The following is a 25,257-nucleotide window of genomic DNA, read 5'->3' as shown; positions in this document are numbered from 1 at the left end:
ATTTTGTTTCTTTTGTCAATGCTGTTGTATTTCTGGATTATTTTATTACTTTTAACCCTTAAATGTTTTTTTAAAAAATAGATTTTTTTTTTTTTTTTAGAAATTAAAGAGCAGACCCTTTTAAAAAAGTACACGTAGAAGTAGAAAAAGTACAAAGTAGAAGAATTTGGAGTAATAGAAGATGAATAAACAAAAGTAGAGGTATAGGATAATGTAGTTCAAGTAAATAGAGAAGTAGTATAAGAGACATGGAAGTACTAGAATGGGTGAAATGAAATTAGTTGTATCTTAACCCAGCAGATAGAACAATGTAACATTATGTGATGGGGGGGACTGACCTGCAGGTGAGATATCTCTTGCCGAAGTTCTCTCTGGTGAAGCGGATGACGATCTTCTCCGACCTCGCGAGGCTGCCGGGACGCTTAGTGTGCTTTTCTTTGGCTGCTAATTAGAGATTGACCAATATTGGTTTTTCAGGACCGATAACTCTACATACAAAGTTAATTCGTTCCAGGACCTTGTTTGTAAGTCGAAATGGTCGTATGTCGAGCAGGAATTTCCCATAACAATGCATTATAATTCCATGAATTCGTTCTACAGCCCAAAAATCTACACTAAATCCTTAATAAATACTGATGTTACTATTGCAAACAGCAATTACAAAGAGCAAAACAAATAAATTATGAATAAAAATTGGAATAATAATATCATAGTTAAGAGTGTGACAGTATCTCCATACAGCGATATATCGCAATATTTTGCAACCCGATCGGTTATCGATTTGCTCCCGCCAAGTATCAATACTTTTATTTGACATATTGGCCATTGGATGCTGTAAACTGCGCAATGTTTGTTGAGCAATTCCTTGGCGGTCCACTAGGGGCGCTCAAGAATGGCAGTGAAGGTAAAGTGCGCACAAGTTGTCTAGAGAAGAAGAGAGGAAGCTCCAAGTGTGTTGAAAAAAATAAAAAAGCTTCGTGGGAACGGTGGAGGAAAAAGTGACAAAAATATTGCTACAAATCACACATGTGGACACACTTTAGATTTTACACCAACAAGAGACAAAGGAAGTAAGGTGAACAAGGACTTTGCTGTATGCAAGACTTGTCTAACAATAAGGTTCACTGGTAGCTGGTGACAAAGTGGACACGGATTTCTTCACTGCTTCGCTTTCATTGCTTGAGGTAAGAAAGTTTTGCAATGTGATTGATTTTTTAATTTACATGTATTATTTTGATGACATTTGGGGTTGAGTGATATAAAATAAATCAGTACCCTAAACTGGATGAAAATGAGTATCGAACAAGCCTACATGAATTTACTGATTTATTTGACATTATTTGAGAACCACTTTCCATCTAGTTACTACAAAAACTGTTATTACTGCCATTTTGATGCAATAAGCTATAAAAATGGTTTGAATAGCTTCCAAGATATATAAGGTGATGTGCATGATAATAATTGTAGCCTACATATTAAAAATAGGTAATTGTTGCATTTTTAATTTATATACATTCAATTCATATTTTTATTATTCACTCAATACTTCCAACACAAAAAAATCAGGATTTCAACTCAAAAGTTATTAAGTAACTAATATTTTTTGTTTTATTTTGTTGTTTTTAAGGTGAGGAAAATTGTGACTGAGTCCGACATCTCAAATGCTGAAGTAGATGGTGGAAGTGCTCAAACCAATGCTGTTGGCAACAAAGGTCAAATACGAAGAAAAGACCCACCAATTTTATCATTGCCCCACTCCAAGCTCAACTGCTGACTGACACCGACAGCACTGTTGATTTTTTTTTTTTTTTAAGATTTAAAACTTTCAAGAAATTAAGGGAGCCATTCATCATGATCTCTCCAAGAGATATCAGTGGTTGTGGTTTGTTTCCTCTATATGTGCAGGTACACAATTTGCAGTAGATTCATATTTTACAGCAATGTTGTACAGAAAAGTTGTCACAGTTTAATAAATGACTTAAACAGTACTTTTGCTATTTTGAAATATATTTTTTTTTCCTTTCAACAGTTATATCGTAGAATATCATACATCAAATTTCTGACCAATATATCGATAATCGCTATATCGTGATATCGTGAGATAATCGTTATCGTGAGCCTTGTATCGCGAATCGTATCGTATCGTGAGGTGCCCTGAGGTTCCCACTCCTAATCATAGTAGCAATAATAATAATACCTGTAATAATGTAATGAATCGGGTTTTAATGTGGCGGATGTTTTTTGTTGTACCAGAACGCACCGCAGGGCGGACGTGATGGTGAGAGAGTGCACGGTTCTATCTTATTTTCCTTTTTTAATGTTTTGATGCTGGCGTTGATGTTGATGGAATAAATGATGAAACCAGACGAAGCTGATGATTTCTTTGGCGATGTTACCACAATAATAATTGCCACCTTAACGTAAAAAGACTGGCGAACGGGGGAGGACCGTCATAGACCGTCTAACAGCTGTACTGTTGAGCGAGCCATATTACGAATGCGCACCTCATGCTCGTATTTTTCTATCATATCCATCTTCCTGTCAATGATAACAGTATGCATCACCTTTTTCCTTTTTTTCACCATCTGCACTAACATTGTTGGAACCCATGTTGATTTCTCTCACAAGAAAATCTGCCATGCGTCCATCTTAGATCGTTGTATTTCGAGCATGTCGTCGGATATAGAAACAAATGGCTAGTCAAATTTTACATCGGATGTCGAAAAGATCGTGTGTCGAACTGATCGTATGTCGAGGAACCACTGTATTAGTAGTTAGAAGGGCCGATAACTGATTTTGGAGCCGGTATTCATTTGCAGTAAAAGTGTTAAAATTGGCGTAAAAAAATGAATAATCCAAACATTGAACTTCATTGAAATGCCTAAAGCATGTTTATTGAATCAAACAAATAGAAGACCACTAGAAGTGCCTAAATTTTCTCGACTCAGAAACATCTTTTACAAAGTTGAATAAAAGAAATAAATAGATCCCTGAAATTTTTCCACAGAAAAGAAAGCTCTGATGAACTCACCTAAGTATCCTTGAGCAAAATATTAAACCCCACGTTGCTCCTGGTGCTGCGTCACGAGTAGATAGATGAGGATATAGTGTGCAGTAGAGGTCCGATCACATCATTTTCAAAGTATCAGAATCGGCAAAAAAATATCGGACATGCCTTTTTTTAATATATTTTTCAATTAAATCGTTTTCTAATTGTATTTAACGTTACAGACATAATATGTTACACTCATCCAGAGTCTTTAGTTTTGGCTTAAGGTAGGGTTATCAAATTTATCCTAATAATGGCGGTAATTAATTTTTTAAAAAATGTATCACATTAAAATATTTAATGCAATTAATGCATGCACTGCACGACCCACTCACACATTGTCACGTTCAATCTGTAATGGCGCCGTTTTACCTATATAGAGAGCTAAAAGGCAGCGTAAAATGAGTAGAGTGAAATTTGGAAGCCTTTGGAGCCTTTTTTTAATTGGCTAAAGCCTTACAATCCCTTGCCCTACGATTAGAAATATCGTGGGAAGCAATGTGGGGAAGCAAGGTAGTAATTGATATTTTTCTTAACACCCTATGTTATTTCCCAACGCAGAGAAGATATATCAATTGGTAGCACTACGCACAGTCATGGTTCCACTTCCCATCATGCATTTGGGCATGGCTACAGTATCATTTACTGAAAGCTCAACAAATACACTAGATGGCAATTAGGCCTGAACGATATATCGTTTAAACATCGCCATTGCGATGTGCGCATGTGCATAGTCCCATCGCAAGGACGTGCAATAGTTTTTTCATTTCATTTTTTTTAATCCACAAACGTTTGTTTTGAGGAAGGAGAGGGAAGGAGAGCGCACAGCTTCTCTTTCCCTCCAGCAAGTCATCGGCTCCTCCCCCTCCCCCTGCGACAGCGGAGTGGAGGGAGGAGGGGCCGAACAGCAGAGCGGAGGGAGGAGGGCCAGTTCTCAAAGTGAAAGCAAGCAAGCAACACGTTGGAGGAGCGAGGAAGAATGTATCCAAAAGGAGTTTTGGATGTATTTTGGCAAGAACAAGACTATAAGGGACAAAAAACAGCCCTGTCGACAGTGCCTCGCCGTGGTTGCCTCAACAAGAAGTAATCCGTCAAACATGTGGGACCATTTAAAACGCAGGTATCTATGCATTCCTGCTACGAGCTTCCCATCAGAGGCTTTTTAGCACAGGTGGGAACATTGTTACGTGCCAACGTTCTTGTCTCAAGCCTGTTATAGTGGATAAACTAATAGTCTTGGCCAAAAACCTATGAGACCCAGTTGAGAATTGCTGAGCAAGGAAGCTGGACGATATGCAGACAAATACATAACACAGCTGCAGGAATGTCTTTTCTTCTTTTTATTCATGTGACAGCTATCAGGAAGGCAGGAAATTTGGGAGTTAAAATGGTTCTGTTATTCATCACAGTTATTTGCAGTTATTCAGTTCAATTATTTACAAGTTCAATTGAGTTTCTGTTTCTTTTATATTTAAATTTATTGTAAATCGTATTTTTCAAATAATTATATATAGTACAGCTGCACATAAAGTTTTGATACTTAATATTTTTGTTGAAATATTTTTACAACTTTGTTGCTGTTTTGCAGTTTTATATTGTTATATTTTGTGTAAACAACTCAGGGGACTAATGCACTTGCACTTTTATTAGTCAGATTTAATATTTAAGTTCAAATATGTTGACAACTTTGTTGTTTTACTGAGGTTTTTATTTATTGTTATAGTTTGTGAACAACTCTTTTATTTGTCATACTTAATATTTTTGTTCAAATGTGTTGACAACTGTGTTGTTATTTTACAGAAGTTTTTATTTATTGTTATATTTTGTCAAAAACTTAGGGGACAAATGCACCCGCTCTTTTATTTATCATTTAATGTATTTGCTGCTGTTGAAGTGTAAAATATTGCGTTCAATAAATGATCTATTTTGTGCAGACATGGCTTCCTGGATCCCTTCATACAGCAATCTTCATCATTCACAAATGAAACGGTATTATATGAATACACTGTGGTCACGGTGTGTTATGTAAAGTATTTCCAAACAGCTATCTTAATGCATTACCAAAATGTATATGATCGGGAAAAATTATCGGGAATGATTGGAATTGAATCGGGAGCAAAAAAAAAAAGCAATCGGATCGGGAAACATCGGGATTGGCAGATACTCAAACTAAAACGATCGGGATTCCGCTTTACCTGGTATAATTCATTAATCGGAATTTGGATGTTGGTGAATCGTTCTCGACTCTTCCACGGCCGAATCGCGAATAATCTAAGAATGGGAAATTTTGCACGCCTCTAGTGAATACTAGTGCTGGAGAGAGAGGCACTGCTGAATCCGAGCTGAAATAACCCAGTGTGAAATGGATTTTTTCACATCGGCCGGGCGGATTGAAAAAAAGGCTGATACCGATATACGACAAATTTCCAAATATCGGCACCAATAATCAGTCCGTCTCTACTGCTAATCATACTTCAAACATGAGATTCATTAACATTAAAAGACTTCAAAATGCCCACCTCCTCATCCTTCTCCTCTTCTGCTTCATCCGCACTCTCTGCGGCATCATCAGTGGTTGAGAGCTTGGAGGCGGTCTCCAGCGCGGCGACCAATCCCTGCTCGGCCGATGTGGACTTATGACCCGGAATGGGAGGAAAACCTGTGCGTACATTAAAAAAATTAATCCAAAAAAAAAAAAGTTGGGGCGTCACTTTTAATTTTTTTAATTTGATTTTTCTTGACGTTTCAATCAATAGTCACCTGGCGGAACAGGGAGCTCGTCAAAGTTGACTGCTTTTCCAGCTTTGTGAGATCGGATGGCGCTCTGGTATTGCTGAAAAGTCACAAATGTAGTGTGAAAATTTTAAAGACGTATAGAGGCGCATTTTTCAATTGCACCTTGGCGATGCGGTCGTGCATGCGGGCCTTGCGCTCGTCACCACTGGCTTTGGCCTGAGCCGAGGCCTCAGTGTACTTGGCTCGCCTCTGCTCCAGCGCCTCCAGTGCATCCTTGGGGGCCGGAGGGCCTATAAGGGGGCAGGAGGAGTCATTGGGGAACCTCTCTCAGTCCAAATAAATTAGACGTGTAAAGCTGTTAATGGCAGCTAATGACTTAATGATATGTTACTACGGCACCTGAAGCCGGGGCAGCATTTTGGGCGACTTCAGCGTTTTGCTTGACCGATGCTGGACTTTCACCTTTGGATAAGAAAACAATCACACAAAAAGAATATGACTTATTCAATATAATCATGAAGATCTGGGATTCGAATTGATCACCACTGGACTGTATGAGTTGTTTTAGATATAATGTAATGTCAATGTCTCAACTAACCTGGAGGTGGCGGCAGGCCGCTCAGGTCGACAGCTTGTCCTTGTTTTAAGGCGTCAATCACGGAATCAAATTTCTGCATGAAAATAAAAGCATTTTTTAGGCCATTGTGTGGAAAATACCCAAAAATAATGATATATCTGTCACATATCGGAGCTGTGAAAAGCTTATTTTTAGGTAATCATCGTCACTCGGTCAAAGAACCAAAATGGGAGAAGCAAGAGAATTCCTGCATCAGCAGCCAAACGCAAAGCATCGCCATATTTTTGACCTCTGTAAGCTTTGATCTTTTGGTTCTCATCATATGACCCACCCTGCAAATTAGAGTTAGTCTAATCCCAGGGATGGAAAATAGGGGGCATTTTGAAGTTCACAGGCTACACTATAAAAACCACTAGCCCAGATCAATGCATCAGTTATTGATCTCAATATTCACGAAAAAGAACAATTTGCTAGAATAACATTTATTTTTTTATGTAGATTTAATGAAAAGTGCAGCAAAATGGTGTAAAAACATGAATCTAATGCAAATAATCTTATTCCAATTCCATAATCAATCCTATATAGCCAGTTCTTCCTCCATCTCCTCCTCAGAGTTTTGGCGCTAAAATGTTTATAATTTTTATTATTTTTGTATAACGTCGGCATGTAAGAAACTGTCATGTGATGTCAGCATTTACCCGTTTTCAACTTTACGGGGTGCACCAACGTGGAACACCAGAAACCTCAATAATCCCAAATCGACTCCACTGACTTACACTTTCACATGTTTTAATGTTTTTATAGAACAAACACACAAATAAAAAAACAATTTTTCGTGGTAGCTCCAGGGGGAAGCGGGCCTGCAGGAGAGCCTCGTGCCTGAGCAAAGCTTTCCTGTCTTCCCCTGACTTACTTCTGGAAGTCTCCCCCTCGCTCGGTTGTCATTGCAACAATTTAGAAGTTAAAAAGATCACTAAGGCAATTATGGCTAACGATTTTCAAGCCAGACCGTCATTATGACGATTTTATTTTCTCCGTAGTCCGAATTATCACAATATGTTTATACCATATTTCATACTCATTATCTTTTATTTATTTTTTCTGCATATGTGGGTATTGATCTGCACACCTCACAGTAAACCTTGTTTTTTGTCTCATTGTAGCCGACCCAATTCCAGCAGTCTCGCCACTGTGGCTGAAATTTTCGCTCCCATTTTTTTTTTTTTTTTATATTGGAGTTTGTTCTCCATCAACTCCAGTGACTCTCTTTCTTGAGTGGTCTTTCCCCCCCCCCCCCCCGGTGCTTGACTGGGTGCTGGGGGTTTCAGAAACATGTCATCTTGTAGTTTAACGTTAGGTGGGAACTGAGATACTGACAATAAATAAGTAGCAGTTATCAGGTTCCACGTTCATGCGGGAGCGAGCTAACGAGGTGTGTTCATGCCCCACAGAGCACAACGGCTGGCTGTATACTCTAAGGTTGTCTTTGATCAGGATCGCGTAACGTCATCAAAATATGGAACCACTAGGAATTAATGTGAAATACTTTTTTTTTTTTTTTTTTTTTTTTTTTTTTTTAAATCGACACATTATTTTTACTGGCCCGTCTGGGCCAGTGGTTGCAGCATTCTTTTAAAAGGATGTCCAGGCCACCAGGCCGTTTATATTGTCGACCCCTGAATCTTATCAAATTCTCGCAAAATCCCTCTGACCTCATGATTCCAAAATTCAATCACCTCTTCCATTTTTTAATTAAAACATCCTGCAAGTTTGATAATGTTCTGGATTTATGTTGAACACATATATACAAACCCATGTCACCTTTGACCTCATTAGGCCAAAATGTAATGACCAATTCCGTTTCATATTCCAAACATATCCTGCAAGTTTGATGAAAATCCCTGAATTCATTCATGAACACAAACGAACTAGAGGAGCACTCAGCGTGTAGATCTCAGCATAAGCAAACTCAATTAGGCTTCGTGACCTTTGATCCCAAAACCCAATCACCTCTTCCATCTCTTATTACAAACATATCGTGCAAACTTGATCATCTGTTTCTTCATTCTTGAGTAATGTTTAACACAAACATATTTTGGCATCGTCCCTTTGATGGAGTCGGTTCTCACCTTACTGGTCCTGAAGTAAACCATGGCTTGCTCTGCCTCTCCCGCCTTCTTTGCTGTGAGGGCAGCCATTTTGTACTCCCGCTGCCTTTGCAGCAGCAGCGCAGTCACTCGCTCCTTCGCTGGGACGGCTTATAAAAACAAACATACAAAAAAAAAACAAAAAAAAAAAAACAGGTATCATTTTACTGCTGTCGTTTGCTTTACATGGAAACGTTGCTTTGGGACACAGGTGTCAAACCAGCAGGCTGAGGCCAGGATCTGGCCTCCAATGTCATTTTATATGGTCCACCAAAGTAAATCACACGCTTCAGATTCAAGCCATTTTGCTAAAATGAAACAAAAATTCTGTAGTTCTCAGTGAAAGAGCTAGGACTACAGATATCAGAGACTATAGTCCAGGGTTCACTCAATCTGGACCTCGGTGCCACTTTTCCTGTCGTGTTTTCCACGTCTCTGTCCCCTAACACACCCGAATCAAATGATTAGGTCATCAGCAACCTCTCCAGAAGCCTGATAATGTTCCTGATTATTTTGATTCAGGTGTGTTGGAGGAGGGAGACATGGAAAACACAACAGGAAAAGTGGCACCGAGGTCCAGATTTAGTAAACCCTGCTATAGTCAAATTTGTTTTGATAGATGCTTTAAAATGTTTAAAAATAAATGTACAGAAGTACCTCTACTTACGAAATTAATTTGTTCTGGAAATAGTTTCATAAACTGAAAATTCCATGAGTAGACAGGTTTTCCATGTTAAAGTCCTAATAATCCCTTCTTAGCCCCCATAATTTAGACATAAATCATAAAGCTTAAAAATGCATCAAAACATTTAACAAATACACGCTACTATGAGATTATTGCACAATAACAATAAAATGAGAGTTGCAAAATGTAAAAAAACAAAGAATAAAAGTTACTCAGTCAATTGGATGCCAGGAAGATGCTAGGCAGTGGTGTTAGCGTCAATAATGAAGACAACGAAAACATTTCGTTAATGACCATTTTTTCACGACGGTGACGTAACGATGACGAGCTGAAAAGGCGTCTTGAATGACTGCAACATTACAAAAAGATTGCCAATTTACGTCTGACGAGACGAGAAAGAGATGAAAATATGCCATCATACCTGTCATGTTCCCAATGGTGACATTTTATAGTTGTGCGCAGTTTTTTTTTTGTGTGTGTGTGCTCGTAGTTCATCAGCCTGCTCCTGAGCCCCATGTTTTGTGTGATTCACATGACTTGCGCACGCCCCCACCCTCCCCCGAGGCAGTGCACATGAGCGGTGATCCAACATAATTTAACAACGGCAGCTGAAACGGCACGAGGATTTATGGTCGCATTTTAACTATAATCTGTCCGAAAGAAGAACGCAATGCACTGTCCCCGTGGGAGACGAAGGTGAAAAGTGTGGCCAGCCACTTACTTGGTTGAAAAAAATACTACGAATTTGAAGGGGCCCCTCAAAGTTCAATATTTATGCGAAGGTAAGTTGTTACAAGTCATTTTAAGATATCATAGACCTTTAGTTATATTCAACAAATGGTCAGTTACCATGTTAATATGCATTTTCCATATTTTTGGTGTTAAAAGAGCGCCGAGTTTAGGCTAACATTTTGGCTTATTTGTGGTGCTATTATTAATAAGCCTTTGAAAGCAAACAATGTGCAGCCTGCTAACATCGTGTTACGGTGAGAACATTTGGCCATATTTGAAGTATGTATTTGGGCTGTCTAAAACATAGTGTAAAGACGTGCCGCTGTTCCCCATAGGTTTAAAATGACAGCAAATCTTATTTGACCTACATAAGGTTTTGAACGTCTGTTTATTAAGCACATTGCTGTGTGCTTCATGGGACGATCATAACAGTCTGTAACCAAGCCCAAATTTATTTTTTCCTTGATTAATAAGTTAATAAGTTAACTCGTTCAGTGCAATTGACAGTATTAGACGTCCATTTGTTTGACTCTCTTCATACTTCTGCTGTGAAATTGTCAGTTTGTAGACTGTTTGTAGGTTGGCAGCGAATATTAACATTCTTTGCCAGCCCTCCCACTTTTAATGAATTTGACAAAATACAAGGCTGCCTCGTTGGAACAATGTGCCAAAGAAAATGCACTTGCTCTTTGGATTGGGCGTGACAGGCTACCTGCTTCCGAGTGGGCCAGGAGTTGGTGATTAGTACTGTATTGTTTTACAGTTATCAGGGTTTGGCCTATTATAATTTCAAAACATGTTATATATGTTTCCTTAACTCATTTGCTCCCCAAAACATATAAATATGTTCTATTTTTAATTGCTTCAGTGTCCCAAGGACGTATAAATACGTCTTTTAGGTTCTTTTTTTTTTTTTTCAAAAAAGACATCTTTGGGTCGTGATTCAATTTGGCTCCAAAGCACAAAGCTGAAAATCCATTATAAAGCAATAAAACTGGCCACTGGAGGGCAGTAGCACATTTGGTAAGACCCGCAACCCTATTCAACGGCAACGAAGGGCTAAGCCGCAAAGCCGGGACGCAGGCGGAAGACGACCGAATGGATGCCAGGCGCCGGACGACCGAGCAGAACAACCAGTAGGATGCCCGGGATGCCAGGCGCTGGACGACTGGGACCACTAGATGCCGTTGAATCAGTGCTGCTCGCGAGCAGAGCCCGCATAAAAAATAAATAAATAAATAAATAAATAAATAAATCGTCTTTTTGAGACAGGCAACGATGAGGGAAAAGTTTAACCGGCTGTCGCGGCCATAATAGCGTCTTCTTTCAGTTAGTTATGTGTAAATAAATTGTTACTTTGCAATCAAAAGCTCTATTTGTCCTGTTGTTTCTGTTATTTTGTAAAAAGAAAAAATTATTCAGATGTTTGGGTTGTAACCAAAGCAAAAAATAGCTGTGTTGAATTCAAAGTTATGTTTGAAATGTATGCTTTCATAAAAAGCTCAATTTCTCCGTTTTTTTCATCAGAAATTGGAAAATTGCTCAAACTAAGCTAATGCTGATTTCTAAAGAATGGAAGAAGATATGAACTTACTTTTTTTCTGCTGAAAGAAGAGAGTCATCTTTCTTTTGGTGGGTTCCATGTTTATATAGCAATAGAACAGAATTTTCTGTGGGCCAAAATCAGTCACAATCCAGTAAAACAGCTGGTAGCGAAGGGCCTTGCTCTGGTGAAAATGGCTGGGAGTGAATGAGTCAAGTTCCTTATAAGTTGTAAGATACATTGACTTGTACATCCCTGCACAGCAGTGTCGCGGGGTTCTTTCGGCTACAAAATAAATTGTCACTGATGTCAATGACGGAGCCGCACTGTCACGAGCAGGAATTTTATTTTACTGCATTCATTGTGCAAATTTAACCAAAATAAAGCAAGTGTAGTGAAAATGAGTGTTTACTTGACAGTTGACACTTGACAGTCAATGTCTATTAGAATTGTTGGATTTATTTATTTATTTTTTTACCAAAACCTTGTGTGTTCCGTCAACTAATACTAGACTAAAATTTGAGTTTTAGTCAACTAAAATTTGACTAAAACTTGTTTGAATATTCGTCAACTAAAACTAGACTAACACATTCTAAAATGACTAAAATATGACTAAGACCAATAAGTATTTTCGTCCAAATGACTAAAATTAAAAGGGCTACCAAAAACAACACTGATGCTAGACAATAGCCAATAGCAGAGCAGCTATAAGTATGTTATGTTCAGTAAACTCTGTACAGCTGTATTTTTGCCTTTCTTAACCTGAAATTTATTTTGTAACAAGAGGCAATATTTTTCCATTGAGGTGTGTCGTAACCTGAAAATTCTGAATGTAGAGACATTTGTAAGAAGAGGTACCGGTATACTTTTACCGTTTTCACTTTTTAATTCAAAATAAACTTTTTTGTTTATCTCAATCAATGTGACACTGACCGTCTGTATTTGTGGTTGGCGAAGGAGCCGCCTCCTCAGGTGAAGGACCCGCCTCTTCCGGTGAAGGAGCCGCCTCCACCGGTGAGGGTTGAGCAGCAAGCACTGGCATGGAGGCAGAAGAGCGTTGTTCTTCCTCTTCGCCGTCGGGAGTGATGACCTCAGGAGCCGAAGGGCGGGCCGGGGCGGCGCCCGTGGCGACTGGTGGAGGAATGTCTGCTTCGCTGACCTGGCGGCCTTTCTTGACTGTGGTCAGCATCGACTCCAAAGTCTGTAAGGGCAGAAGTTGTCAACATTTCTAACACAGTGGGCAGCCAATTTAAGATTTAAATGAGATTAAACGAGTAATCACCTTTCGCCCACGTTCGAGCCGCCGGGCTTTGGCGCCCTCGCCCGCCGTCTTGGCGTTGTGAAGCGCCGTGTTGTACATGGCTAGCCTCTCCTCCAGCGTGTGCTGGATGCTGCCAGGCACAGCTGCCGCTGCAGGGGTGCTCGTTTCCTGTCAACACGGGTGGCTGAGAGTCAATTTTGGCCATCACATTAAGTGAATGATCGTCGTCAGCCCCTTCCGGTCAAAATAGATTGGACGTCTGTTGTCGTCAATGAAACATGATCAAAAGAAGTGAAAGCGTTCACTCATGATATTATGATTAATTGCAAACAATGATACTAGGGCAGTAACAAATGATTCTTTTTTTTTTTTTTTTTTTTTTTATAATCGATTAATCGGATGTCACTTTTTTACAATTACCTTCACAATTTAACTTGAAGTCCTTTTAGGCATGTTGTAAGCCACAATGATGACAAACTGGATGACTATTTCCTTCAAAAATATTTTTTACAGCTTCCTGACCTAACTGTAGTCTACAATGGCACTGTTTTAAATACAAAAAAACGTGTTCAAAGTTTTTAATAAAGGTTCTGAGTATAAAAAATAAACATTTCTCTGTCCACAAATCAGACAAAAGTCCAGTTCATTCAAATACAAAAAAGTGCTGCTGATTGGCTTTTTTCTCTTTCTTGTGGGACAAGCGCTGATATAAATTGTGTCAATAACTAATTTTTCTTTAAACAAACTAAACAACAAAATCGAATATAGAAGAGGCAGACAAATGAATCATTTTGCTTTATCAAACAGTTGTTGATAAATACAATCCAAATCTAATTTTAAAGCACACTCTCTTATATGACAATTTTCAGTTTGAATGGGAGTTGTGTTTAAAGGAAACAAAGCTGTTATGTGAATAGGTTTATGTGTGTGGTTTCTTTCTAAAAAGAGACAACTTTACTATCCAACAATACCTCAAGTGCTAATATGAATCTCCAAAACAGATTACAAATGGACTCTTAAGATGATTTAATTAGCATAATCGCTAACTAGCTTACCGCTCCGTGCTAAGTAGTAACATGTCATCAACAAAGAATACAAACAATACAATTAGCTTCATTTACTCACCTCTGATGGAGGCACACTGGATCTAACAACACACAAAACATCTCTTGACACTTTGTAAGATTACTGATTCAGCAGCCCAACCTGAGTGTAGCGATGAACTCTCGCTTTCCTAAACTTAATCACTGGCACGTGCTCACGCTCACATTACACACAAACAAGGACCCAAACAGGACTGCTCATCGCTTCCGGCAAAAACAAATGATCAAATTTCGTTGGTAACTAATTTATCAATCAATTTAATCAATTAGTTGTTGCAGCCTTAAATAATTCAGTAACGTAGTATATAATATTTATATTTCAACTTTCTTTGGTTCCAAAGCACATTTACAGCTTCAATATGAAGCTCCGAGTAGTCAACTAGTGCTAATTAGTCGACTAATTGCATATATAATCAGTGATTAATTGACTATGAAATACATTTGTGGCAGCCAGAATCAATGTAGCTGTTTCTAAGGGCGTAGCCACACCAGGAAAGTTCACTTTCTTTGGTCCGCACCAAAACACATTTGTCCGGACATTAACGATAGTTCCTTTTTACACTGCATTTTGAGCAAGCGACCCAGGATTTGACAACAAACCTACACGTGCAAAAATCGTTCAATCAATTAACAGAATGGTCGGAGTGGCTTAAATAAGGAAGTAAACAATCACAAAGCTCCCGAGTACCTCAAATGTGCTCATAATGATTTACTTTATCCAATTATAAGCATTTGTGGGAGATTTGGAGCATCAGAGGCCGTTGATGCGACGTTCATTTTATAAGAACATACATTCTGCTGCTCATGCACCCAGACTCATACTAGCTGACGTACTGCCACTACCACAGATTGTGACGCTAACCAAACAACATTTCCTGGCTACAGAAGCCCGTTACGTGCAAAAAGGTATGTGATTTCAGCTATAATCAGGACAACGGTGGGGCCGCTTTCACACCTATAGCGCTTGGAAGCGAACCGAGACCACCTCTCCGGCGAGGTGTTGGACCGGCTGCTTGGTCCGCCCTAGAGTTCGCTGGTTTGTATTCACACACGAACTTTTTTGGTTTGGTCCGGACCAAACAGGAGAGTGAATAGGCCCTAAAATGGCTTAAGAACTAAACACCAAATCGAACTGTACCTGCGGCGAAGGTTCGACAGAAACTGCAACAGAAGGAGACATCACTTCGGTCTCATCAGACCCCACTCCGACCACTTCCTGCAGTTCAGCCTGGCGAGAAGACAAATCAGCCAATGAGGAGTCAGTACTAGGGATGTCCCGATCCAATCACGTAATCCAAAATCGGGCTGATCGCGCCAGTTTTCAGAGGATCGGAATGGGCTTTAGATAAAAAAATTATGTTTTTCTGCTTCATGTTCGTACAGCCTCTCACTCACCCTGCTGCTTTTCTTGGTCGCAAGTGCAGCAGGCGTTACGTACTTAAAAGTTAACGATGATTGACAGGTTTGTCAATTTGATCTGGCGAGAGAATTGTCGGTAGCTCTACGATCAAAGGGACAAATGTGTGAATCATTATTTAATCAATCTTCATTGTCGAGAGGCTGTTCTCGGCAGTGTGAGTGTCAAAACGTGAGCGGATTTGAGGACTCACTGAATGAAGCATTCAATAAAGACAAGCATTTTTCTTCTTGTTCTTACTATCTTCTTCTTATTTAAAAATAATTCACATTATGAAGGCAGCACGGTTGGACAGTGGTTAGTCACACACATCCACCACACAGTTCTGGGATCGTGCTTTGAAGGTGATATGATACAAAAAAAAAAATGTGGGTGCACCTACTAGTACATTTTGTTTTGATACACCTTGAGAAAAAAGTTGGGCGCACCTGTGCAACCAATGCAAAAAGTGTGGAGCCTTGGCAATATATATCGCAATAATAATGTTTTCCAATATCGTTCAGGCCTAATTTATATATATATGTATATATATATACATATATATATACACACATATATTCATTCATTCATTTTCCATGCCGCTTTTCCTCACGAGGGTCGCGGAGGTGCTGGAGCCTATCCCAGCTGACTACGGGCAGTAGGCAGGGGACACCCTGAACTGGTTGCCAGCCAATCGCAGGGCACAAGGAGACATACAACCAGTCACGCACGCAGTCATACCTACGGACAATTTAGAGGGTTCAATCAGCCTACCATGCATGTTTTTGGGATGTGGGAGGAAACCGGAGTTCCCGGAGGAAACCCACGCAGGCACGGGGAGAACATGCTAACTCCAAAAAGCAAGGCCGAAGCACAGTATTGAACCCTTGATCTCAGAACTGTGGGGCAGACGTGCTAAACACTCAGCCACCGTGCCGGCTGTTATATACATATATATACATAAATATATATATATGTATATTTTTACTTTTTAAGTTCAAGTTTATTCAAGTTTTAAGGACGAAAAAGTGACAAAATATTACAGAAATATACATTTTATATTCTGCAACACCCCCATAAAAAGTGGAAAAGGAAGTACTGTAAAAAGTACAGTAGTGTAACATGTTTGGAACTTTTGTAAATTAAAAAATAAATAAATAAATAAAAATTCTTCAGTATAGGATGAAGACCCGGAATGAGCAGATTCTCAAAATCAGCTGACTTGGACTCAGGTGCAAAATTGTGCGATCGGGACATCCCGAGTCAGTACATATGACAACCAAAGTGAAAGTGCAAAAAGACCAACCAGGAGGTCTTCGTCGTCCTCCACGTTGTCATCGTCTTCATCTTCGTCCACGTCTCGCATGCACTCATCAGCCATTTTGGCGATGTCCTCCATGGGTAGAGGGCCTGGAACACAAACATTGTATTTTAGCATTATTACTACCGTAATTTTCAGACTATAAGGCGCATCTAACTATAAGCCGCCACCCACCAAATTTGACACGAAAAACTTCATTTGTTAATAGATAAGCTGCGCCGAACAATAAGCTGCAGCTGTCCTTGCTGTATTATGGGATATTTACACTAAAAGATATTAGTCGATAACACTTTTGTCATAAGACCAAATGAACCACCATGAAGCTTTGAACCAATTGACTGCAAACATTCATTGCTTCAAGAAGCTTTATTTGGCCATCACTGCTCCCTTGGGGGAGAAATTCAACCTCTGCTGCCACCTGCTAGCAACACTGTTTTCATCCAATATGCCTCCTAGCATGCATTGCAGCACTACAGATGTAAACCATTAAAATTCATGTTCTGTGCTAAGAATATCTTCAGTTACTGTTTCAGTTGTTTTAATAATTGCTAGTTATGGTCTCCAGGTAACACTTTATATGACAGTGGCGCTATAAAACTGTCATAAGACCATCATAATTATGACATGACACTGCCATGAGCATCACTGAATGCTTATGACCGATGTCATTTTGTGTCATCCAGCAAATTATTTCACTTTTGAATGGATGTAAAAGATCCGAGCTGGACATAAAATGGAGTTAGTGACATAATTGGCTGGATGACACTTAATGACATCTGTCATATGCATTCATTAATGGCCATGATAATGTCATGTCATAATTATAACAGTCTTATGGCAGTCTTACGCCGCTGTCAAATAAAGTGTTACCTATTAACCCAAATAAATCAACAAATAAACTGCACTGGACTATAAGCCGCAGGATTTAAAATGAGGGAAAAAAGTAGCTGCTTGTTGGATATATTTGACATATGAGAGTAAGGAGGTCAAAGGTCACAGAGCTCAGAAAAAGAATTTTGTGACAAATAGGCTCATCCTCTAAATCATACTGTTGATTTGAGAAGAGAGAGTGATGACATTTGGGGACATGAGGGTGCCCGTTCTCCCAAAGAATTTGAATTTGGCTGCTTAGGCAGAAGCTACTCTCTCAGAGTGCTCCCCTACAATGATTAATTCATTCTGGACAAAAAATCATGCACAATATCGTGGTTTCTATACAAAGAAACAAATGTTTGTTTACTTTCAAATGAGCTTTTAGCAGGAGCGAGTGACATCATGAACAGTGTGTGAAAGGAGAGTTCAAACCTTTTTTTTTTTTTTTTTTTTTAAAGCTTTGAATTATTTGTTTTTTTATGTTTTATGAAATGGTCATAAAAACCGCACATGATCATGAGTAGAAGTGGGAACCTCTGGGTATCTCAGGATACGATATGCGATTAGAGGCTCACGATCTAAATTATCGATACACGGGTCAGGAAATGATTCTACAATGAAATACTTTTTTTTTTTTTTTTTTTTAAAGCTTTTTATCCTTCTGCCGTGAATTGAATTGAGTTTATCACTAATAGACATCCAATTCATTTGAATGAGGAGGGTGGCAAAATGTTCATTCGCTGCCATCCCTCCCACTTCAAACGAATTGGACGTCTATGGCAATCAATGAGTTTAATTTTGGGGCATTTCATTTCATTTGCTGTTGATTTTTAGTCACTTCCTGTTGATTTTGGGTTACAGAACAGGAAGTGTGACCTGTCACTTCCTGTTGATTTTGGGTTACAGAACCAGAAGTTATCCGGGATCTCCCCAAATGAATAGGCAGTGACCGAAAATCAAAAGGAAGTGACCTTCTAACGCCTTCAACGATTCTTAGATTATTCGCGATTCGGCCGTGGAAGATTCGAGAACGATTCACGGACCAAGAGTACACACCCACAACTCACGATTCCTAAATACAAGATAGCAACAAGCATGGCTGACCTACCCAACCAACTTCTCTGTGAGATCAGAAATGCTCCCCAAAAAATAAGAGCAGACGTGTGGAATTATTTTGGATTCGACTAGAAAATCTAGAAAATAGGGGATTTCAAAGAATGTTGAAAGCAATGGAGCCGAGGTACGTCATCCCATCCCGATGCTATTTCACTGACACGGCAGTCCCATAGAAATCATGCCATCACTGTCGAATGTAGACAGACTCGCCGTAACGTAGACTGCAGGAAAACCCCACATGTGCTAATACGGCTGAGCAGCTAAGCGGTGCTGTAAATCAATGGAACATCGCAAAAAATACATTTTTGTTGCTAAAGATAATGCAGCTAAGATGGTTGTCGCTGCTCAGCTTGGTAACTTTAGTGTATAATAATCTATTATACACTATTATACAATAATCGATTTTTAATTGAATCGTAGCCTCTGAATCGTAATCACAATCGAATCGGGCGGTGCCCCAAGATTCCCACCTCTACTCAGGGCTGTCAACAGACTTGCAGGTCCCCCCCACCCCACCCCTTCCACCGGCTTGTCACGACAACATACGCAGTTCTTGAACGCTTTGCAAGCAATGACAGTATAAATTTTCAAATTACTTGAGATGGACAGCTAAATTTAACAGACTGTAATGTTCTGTGACACAATATAAACAAACAATTTTCATCTATTGTCCCATGTAGGCTACAATACAATAAGACTGAGAGTGCTATGCCTGCCTGCTCAGCAACAAAACAGTATAACTAAACATCCCGCCCCCTCCACATCCCTGGGGTTATCAGGCCCTCAAACAGTGATGCGCCTAGATTTTTTGACAGCAAAGTCATTTATAACATCAGTGAAATCCAGTTTTTGAGCAAGCTCACTCTCAACGGAGAGCATAGTGTGACCGGCATCCGCAAGGGGCCACTGTCCCCAACAATATGACCGGCTTTACCAATTTGGCGCAGACGTAGAGGTGGGAGAGTGTAAGAGGGTGAGATAAGAGTTGTTGGGAGTTGTTGCGCGGTAGCGCTGAGTTGAGTGGCTGTGGGTCCCCCATTGTTTATAAAAGTTCCAGCAAAAAGCCATCCGACTTGTCTCTGTGTTTTTATGCACATCGCTTCCTTCCTGAAGGAAGACCTGGACGAATTGACCAGAAACGAGCAGGCCACCCGTCCACTCCACACTACGGTGCGGAGTTGAGCGCACCGCAACTTACAATAAAGTGCAGTTTGGTAACAATAGCTAGGTTGTTAAGCCTGTCCTGTGATATGGTGGGGCGTAGGTAGATTTTTATTATTTTCATTTGACTGAAGGCTCGCTCTCCTCCAGCTAAAGTCACTGGCAAAGACAAAAAAATGCATAGCACTTGAGTGAGCCAGAGCAGGGTCAAACCATTCTCTGCTAAAACTGAGGGGGTGGGGGCGTGTGCAAAAAAAGGAAAATATATATAGAGTTTCACAAAAGTGAGTACACCCCTCGCATTTCTGCAGATATTTAAGTATATCTTTTCATGGGACAGCACTGAGAAAATGACACTTTGACACAATGAAAAGTAGTCTGTGTGCGGCTTATATAATAGAGTTAATTTATTTTCCCCTCAAAATAACTCAAAATATAGCCATTAATATCTAAACTCCTGGCAACAAAAATGACTACACCCCATAGAAACTACGTACATCCCTAAATGTCCAAATTGAGTACTGATTGTCATTTTCAACCTCTTCTGATGACGGTACACAAGAAAGATGAGACGGGCGGGCTTCCTTGTGTACCGTCTTCAGAAGAGGCTTCCTCCTGGGGTGACAGCCATGCACACCAATTTGATGTAGAGTGCGGCGTATGGTCTGAGCACTGACAGGCTGACCCCCCCACCTCTTCGATCTCTGCAGCAATGCTGACAGCATTCCTGTGACGAGTCACATGACATTTTGGAGGGAAAATGACAAGCAATACTCAATTTGGACATTTAGGGATGTATGTAGTTTCTAAGGGGTGTACTCACTTTTGTACCAGGGGTTTAGCTATTAATGGCTATATTTTGAGTTATTTGGAGGGGAAAATAAATGAACTATTATATAAGCTGCCGACAGACTACTTTTCATTGTGTCAAAGTGTCATTTTGTCAGTGTTGTCCCATGAAAAGATATAAATATCTGCAGAAATGTGAGGGGTGTACTCACTTTTGTGATACACTGTAGTTAATATGGGGTGTAATCACTTTTGTTGCCAGGAGTCACTTTTGTAATACACTGTATTTGAAATATTTAATATGTTAAAGTATATATCGAGTACAACATAATATTTAATCAGACAATGATTTAAATAAAAAAGAAATATGTGAATGTAAAGTAAAATACATTAAGGGTCATTCAGGGGCCCCTATGGTCCTGAGGCCCGGGACAGCATACCCGGTTGCCCACCCCTGTCGACGGGCTTGCCTTTACTAAATATTAGCACTGATTTTCTAAGAGGTACAAATACCTTTGAACCCCTGTAAATTACAAATAAATTATTAAAAATTATACAACGTCAGTTCTGTATTTATTTTAGAATATGTCTCTCTAAGTGGAAATGCATCTATGATTGAAATTTCAGACCTCTACCTATTTTCTAAGTGGGTGAACTTGCAAAATTACAAGGGGTGCAAATACTTCTGCTCCTCACTGTATATTTCTAATTGCCCGTGCTGTTATTGTAACGTACTTCTTCCCTTGCGTTTGTCTCTTCCCCCAGCAACAGGGGCAGCTTCGCCTCCAGTGATGGCAGCCAACTCAGCCTCTAAGTCCGGGTCGTCCAAACAGTCTTCGGCACCCATCGTCATCACGTCCTCAGGGTCCATACCTAAAAACAGGCCCATCTAGGCGGCACACAAACGGCTGAGCTTCAGCAGCTTTTGTAGCGTGGTCTGTGCGTCACTCTTGTTGTTGTTACCTGCTTGGCGGCGGCGGCGCCCCTGCCTTTAGGGAGCGGCTCTCTCCTCTTTTTTCCGAACATGTTGTTACTTCAAAGTTGCTGGCCCGCTGAAATAACCTGAAAGACACGAGATGGTATAAGTGGTGTCTTCCTTCAGCCCGGTCTCGTTTTTTTTTTTTTTTTTTTTTTAATAATTAAAATCATGTGAGCGGCTGTCAGGTGCCTCTCACCGAACACATACAAACACTGCGCGATGACGTTAGCCCGGAAACTAGCCGTTAGCTAACTTACAAGCCTCCGCCAGGACAAGTGTACTCGTTAACAAACTAAAGAGAGTAGCAGTTTAGTAACAATACCCAGCACGTTCTAATAAGCGTCGTGTTACGTGTTTTACCTGCTCGTCCACCATTTTATCAGTTAATGTACTGCACTTTCTTCAGAAACGAACTTGTTCTTCTTCGTCTTGATAGCGACAAGTGAGGCGCAACTTCGGTGCACTGCTGCCCTCTGTAGTTTGTCATATTTATTGCACTTTTTTGCCCACTGAAATACACTGCTGGCCAAAAGTATTGGCGCCCCTGAAATTCTGTCAGATAATGCTCAATTTCTCCCAGAAAACGATTGCAATCACAAATGCTTTGGTAGTAATATCTCCATTTATTTTGCTTGCAATGAAAAAACACAAAAGAGAATCATTAAAAAAATCAAATCATTATCATTTGATACAAAACCCCAAAAATGGGCCAGACAAAAGTATTGGGACCCTCAGCGTAATACTTGGTAGCACAACCTTTAGACAAAATAACTGCGAACAACCACTTCCGGTATCCATCAATGTGTTTCTTACAGTGCTCTGCTGGAATTTTAGACCATTCTTCTTTGGCCATCTGCTCCAGGTCTCTGAGACTTGAAGGGTGCCTTCTCCAAACTGCCATTTTCAGATCTCTCCACAGGTTTTCTATGAGATTCAGGTCATGACTCATTGCTGGCCACTTTAGAAGTCTCCAGTTCTTTCTCTCAAACCATTTTCTAGTGCTTTCTGAAGTGTGTTTTTGGTCATTGTCCTGCTGGAAGACCCATGAACTCTGAGAGAGACCCAGCTTTCTCACACTGGGTTCTATAGTATGCTGCAAAAGTTGTTGGTAGTCTTCAGACTTCATAATGCCATGCACGCGGTCAAGCAGTCCAGCGCCAGAAGTAGCAAAGCAACCCCAAAACATCAGGGAACCTCCGCCATGTTTGACTGTGGGGACAGTGTTCTTTTCTTTAAAGGCCTTATGTTTTCCCCTGGAAACTCTACTGTATGTCGATGCTTTTTACCCCAAATCTCTACTTTTGCCTCATCTGACCAGAGAACATTCTTCCAAAAAGTTTTTGGCTTTCTCAGGTAGGTTTTGGCAAACTCCAACCTGGCTTTTTTATTTCTCTGGGTCAGAAGTGGCGTCTTCCTGAGTATCCTACCATAGAGTCCCTTTTCATTCAGACGCCGACGAATAGTACGGTTGACACGGTTGTATCCTCGGACTGTGGGACAGCTTGAACTTGTTTGGATGTTAGTCGAGGTTCTTTAGCCACCATCTGCACAATGTTTCGTTGAAATCTCTTTTTCTTTTCAGCCCACATCGAGGGAGGGTAGCCCCAGTGCCATGGGCTTAACGCTTATTGATGACACTGCGCACGGTAGACACAGGAACATTCAGGTCTTGGGAGATGGACTTGTAGCCTTGAGAATGCCCATGCTTCCTCGCAATGTTGCTTTTTTAAGTCTTCAGTTTTTTTGGTCTTCTTTTCTCCATGCTCAATGTGGTACACACAAGGACACAGGACAGAGTTTGAGTCAACTTTAATCCATTTTAACTGGCTGCAAGTGTGATTTAGTTATTGTCACCACCTGTTATGTGCCACAGATAAGTAACAGGTGCTGTTAATTACACAAACTAGAGAAGCATCACATGATTTTTCAAAGGGTGCCAATACTTTCGTATGGCCCATTTTTGGAGTTTTGTGTAAAATGATCATTATTTAATTTTTTTCCCCATTTTTTCAATGCAAACAAAATCAATGAAGATATTACAACAAAAGCATTTGTAATTGCAATCATTTTCTGGGAGAAATTTAGCGTTATCTGATAGAATTGCAAGGGTGCAAATACTTTTGGCCAGAAGTGTATAATCATTTTTTGTTTTTTTTTCCAGTTATGAATGAATAAAATGTAAACAAACACTATTTACCATGAATGAAAACAAATACACTCTGGTAAGGAACCTCCAATTACACTGTAAAGTAACATAGTAAATAAAATAGCATTAATACCAACATTTTTAATAATTCCCTTGTTTTACCATTAAAAAATAAACATTTTCAGTAAAGAAAGCATTTGTATTCAAGCTATTTTTAATTAAATAAAAAAAAAAAACGTTTTAATGTTACAAAAATATTAAATAAAAACTATTTTTTTTAAAAATGAGTATACTGTTAAATCAATGCCCTATAAAGGGTAAATATTTTGTAGTGTCTACACTTCAATGATTGTATTTTTTTTGTTGTTGTTTGAGGTTTTTCTTCAACTGGTGAAAAAATTAAAAACACGTTTCAATGTTTGCATTTATTTGACGTATACTTCTTGTTTTTGCTGTGGGTAATATTTATACTTTTATTTTGTGAAGGGAAAGGGTATACAGAGATTTGAACTTTTATTAATGCACTTTTTTTTTTATCATAGAAAAATAATTCTGAATATAATGCAACTGCAAAGCTGACTTTCCACTCTTCATGACTTGCGTGGACATGCAGACAAAAAAAAAGCTACATGCTAATGCTAATTTGTGACGATTTGAGTAAACAAAGTATGAGTTAATTTGCTACAACAAAGGTGAGAAAGCACCCAAATCTTTTGGTGGGAGGAGATTCTACTAACAGTTTGTTAGGCTTTAATAACACTTTCACCGGGAGTAATAAGAAGATGGAAAATGTACGGAAACATAAGGGGGAGAATACATTCTCAGGTCATTCCAGCCACGTTCGTGACGTAAATCGGACTAACGTCTTCACAAACACTCCTGGAGATGGCTTTGAATCCAGTGCACTGTTTCTGCATTTTTATTTCTTTTTTAATATATAGATATATGTATAGAATTTAGTATTTTTACATCTTTATGATTAAAACAGCAAAACAGTGTTTGTCTCACTTTTCCTGCTTCAAACGGCTGATGAGTAATAAAGCATGACAACAACCAGTAGTCTAATCATCAGCATTGATCTTGCTTTTTGTGTCACCTCTGCTTCGTCCGCCAACGCACACAAAAAAATATAGTCAACGTATGTGGTGATTGAGGAGTAAAGCTTCGGCAATGAAATCAACTGAAAAAGCAGGCACTGAGCACCAGGTGCAGGAGAAAAAAATAGATTTAAAAAAGAGGGGGGAAAAGGGCATCTGGTGCATCCGTTGTAGTCAGTGAGGTCCGAGCGCTTGGTTGTTAAGTCTTTGGGGCTACATGACGTCACCGTGTCATCTCACGTTTGGAAAATATGCTGTGTGTTCTCAAGAGATGATCTCCAGGATGTAGAAGACCAGCTCCATGACGACCGGGCCTTCGCTCAGCTGGCAGGCGCCGCCGTGGATGACGGGGATGAGAGCGCTGTCTAGGTCGCTTAAGTACGCCGGTGGAAGAGGCTGACCGTTGCTGCCTGCTAGGTAGCCCACCTAAAAGGGTTTAAAAAAAAAAAAAAAGTTGCCGAATACCACACAAATCTACATACAGGTGAATACTGATCGCTGATTTTCTTTATGTCAGACAGTCCTTCCATTTAAATGCCTCGTCCT

At 39.7% G+C, this 25,257-nt stretch overlaps 2 protein-coding genes across 9 annotated transcripts in view; both read right to left on the bottom strand.

Annotated features, from left to right (window-relative positions):
• cc2d1b (coiled-coil and C2 domain containing 1B) overlaps positions 1 to 21,932 on the bottom strand; it is a 40,608-nt gene extending 18,676 nt beyond the window's left edge. Inside the window, exons 1-15 of one of the 5 annotated variants that reach the window (XM_057857104.1) lie at positions 21,829 to 21,912; positions 21,665 to 21,760; positions 21,453 to 21,551; positions 21,225 to 21,378; positions 16,536 to 16,639; positions 14,972 to 15,061; positions 12,752 to 12,898; positions 12,403 to 12,670; positions 8,492 to 8,619; positions 6,384 to 6,456; positions 6,185 to 6,247; positions 5,948 to 6,075; positions 5,810 to 5,882; positions 5,569 to 5,708; positions 339 to 441 (exon numbers count right to left, since the gene is read on the bottom strand). In XM_057857104.1, the coding sequence (XP_057713087.1) occupies positions 339 to 441; positions 5,569 to 5,708; positions 5,810 to 5,882; positions 5,948 to 6,075; positions 6,185 to 6,247; positions 6,384 to 6,456; positions 8,492 to 8,619; positions 12,403 to 12,670; positions 12,752 to 12,898; positions 14,972 to 15,061; positions 16,536 to 16,639; positions 21,225 to 21,378; positions 21,453 to 21,515 (1,534 nt within the window). In that variant the 5' untranslated portion in view covers positions 21,516 to 21,551; positions 21,665 to 21,760; positions 21,829 to 21,912. The other 4 variants (XM_057857100.1, XM_057857103.1, XM_057857101.1 and 1 more) reach the window with 4 other exon arrangements.
• A 766-nt stretch (positions 21,933 to 22,698) lies between these two features.
• Positions 22,699 to 25,257, bottom strand: part of LOC130929750 (zinc finger FYVE domain-containing protein 9-like) — a 74,437-nt gene continuing 71,878 nt past the window's right edge. For 2 of the 4 annotated variants that reach the window (XM_057857203.1, XM_057857206.1), the window contains one exon: positions 22,700 to 25,137. In XM_057857203.1, coding sequence (XP_057713186.1) covers positions 24,976 to 25,137 — 162 coding nt within the window. In that variant the 3' untranslated portion in view covers positions 22,700 to 24,975. Of the gene's footprint in view, positions 25,138 to 25,257 lie in introns of all 4 variants that reach the window. The other 2 variants (XM_057857204.1, XM_057857205.1) reach the window with 2 other exon arrangements.

Source organism: Corythoichthys intestinalis, chromosome 14, assembly GCF_030265065.1.
Source record: "Corythoichthys intestinalis isolate RoL2023-P3 chromosome 14, ASM3026506v1, whole genome shotgun sequence".
In the NCBI taxonomy this organism is placed as follows: Eukaryota; Metazoa; Chordata; class Actinopteri; order Syngnathiformes; family Syngnathidae; genus Corythoichthys; species Corythoichthys intestinalis.
This window is presented reverse-complemented; position numbering and strand designations above follow the sequence as displayed.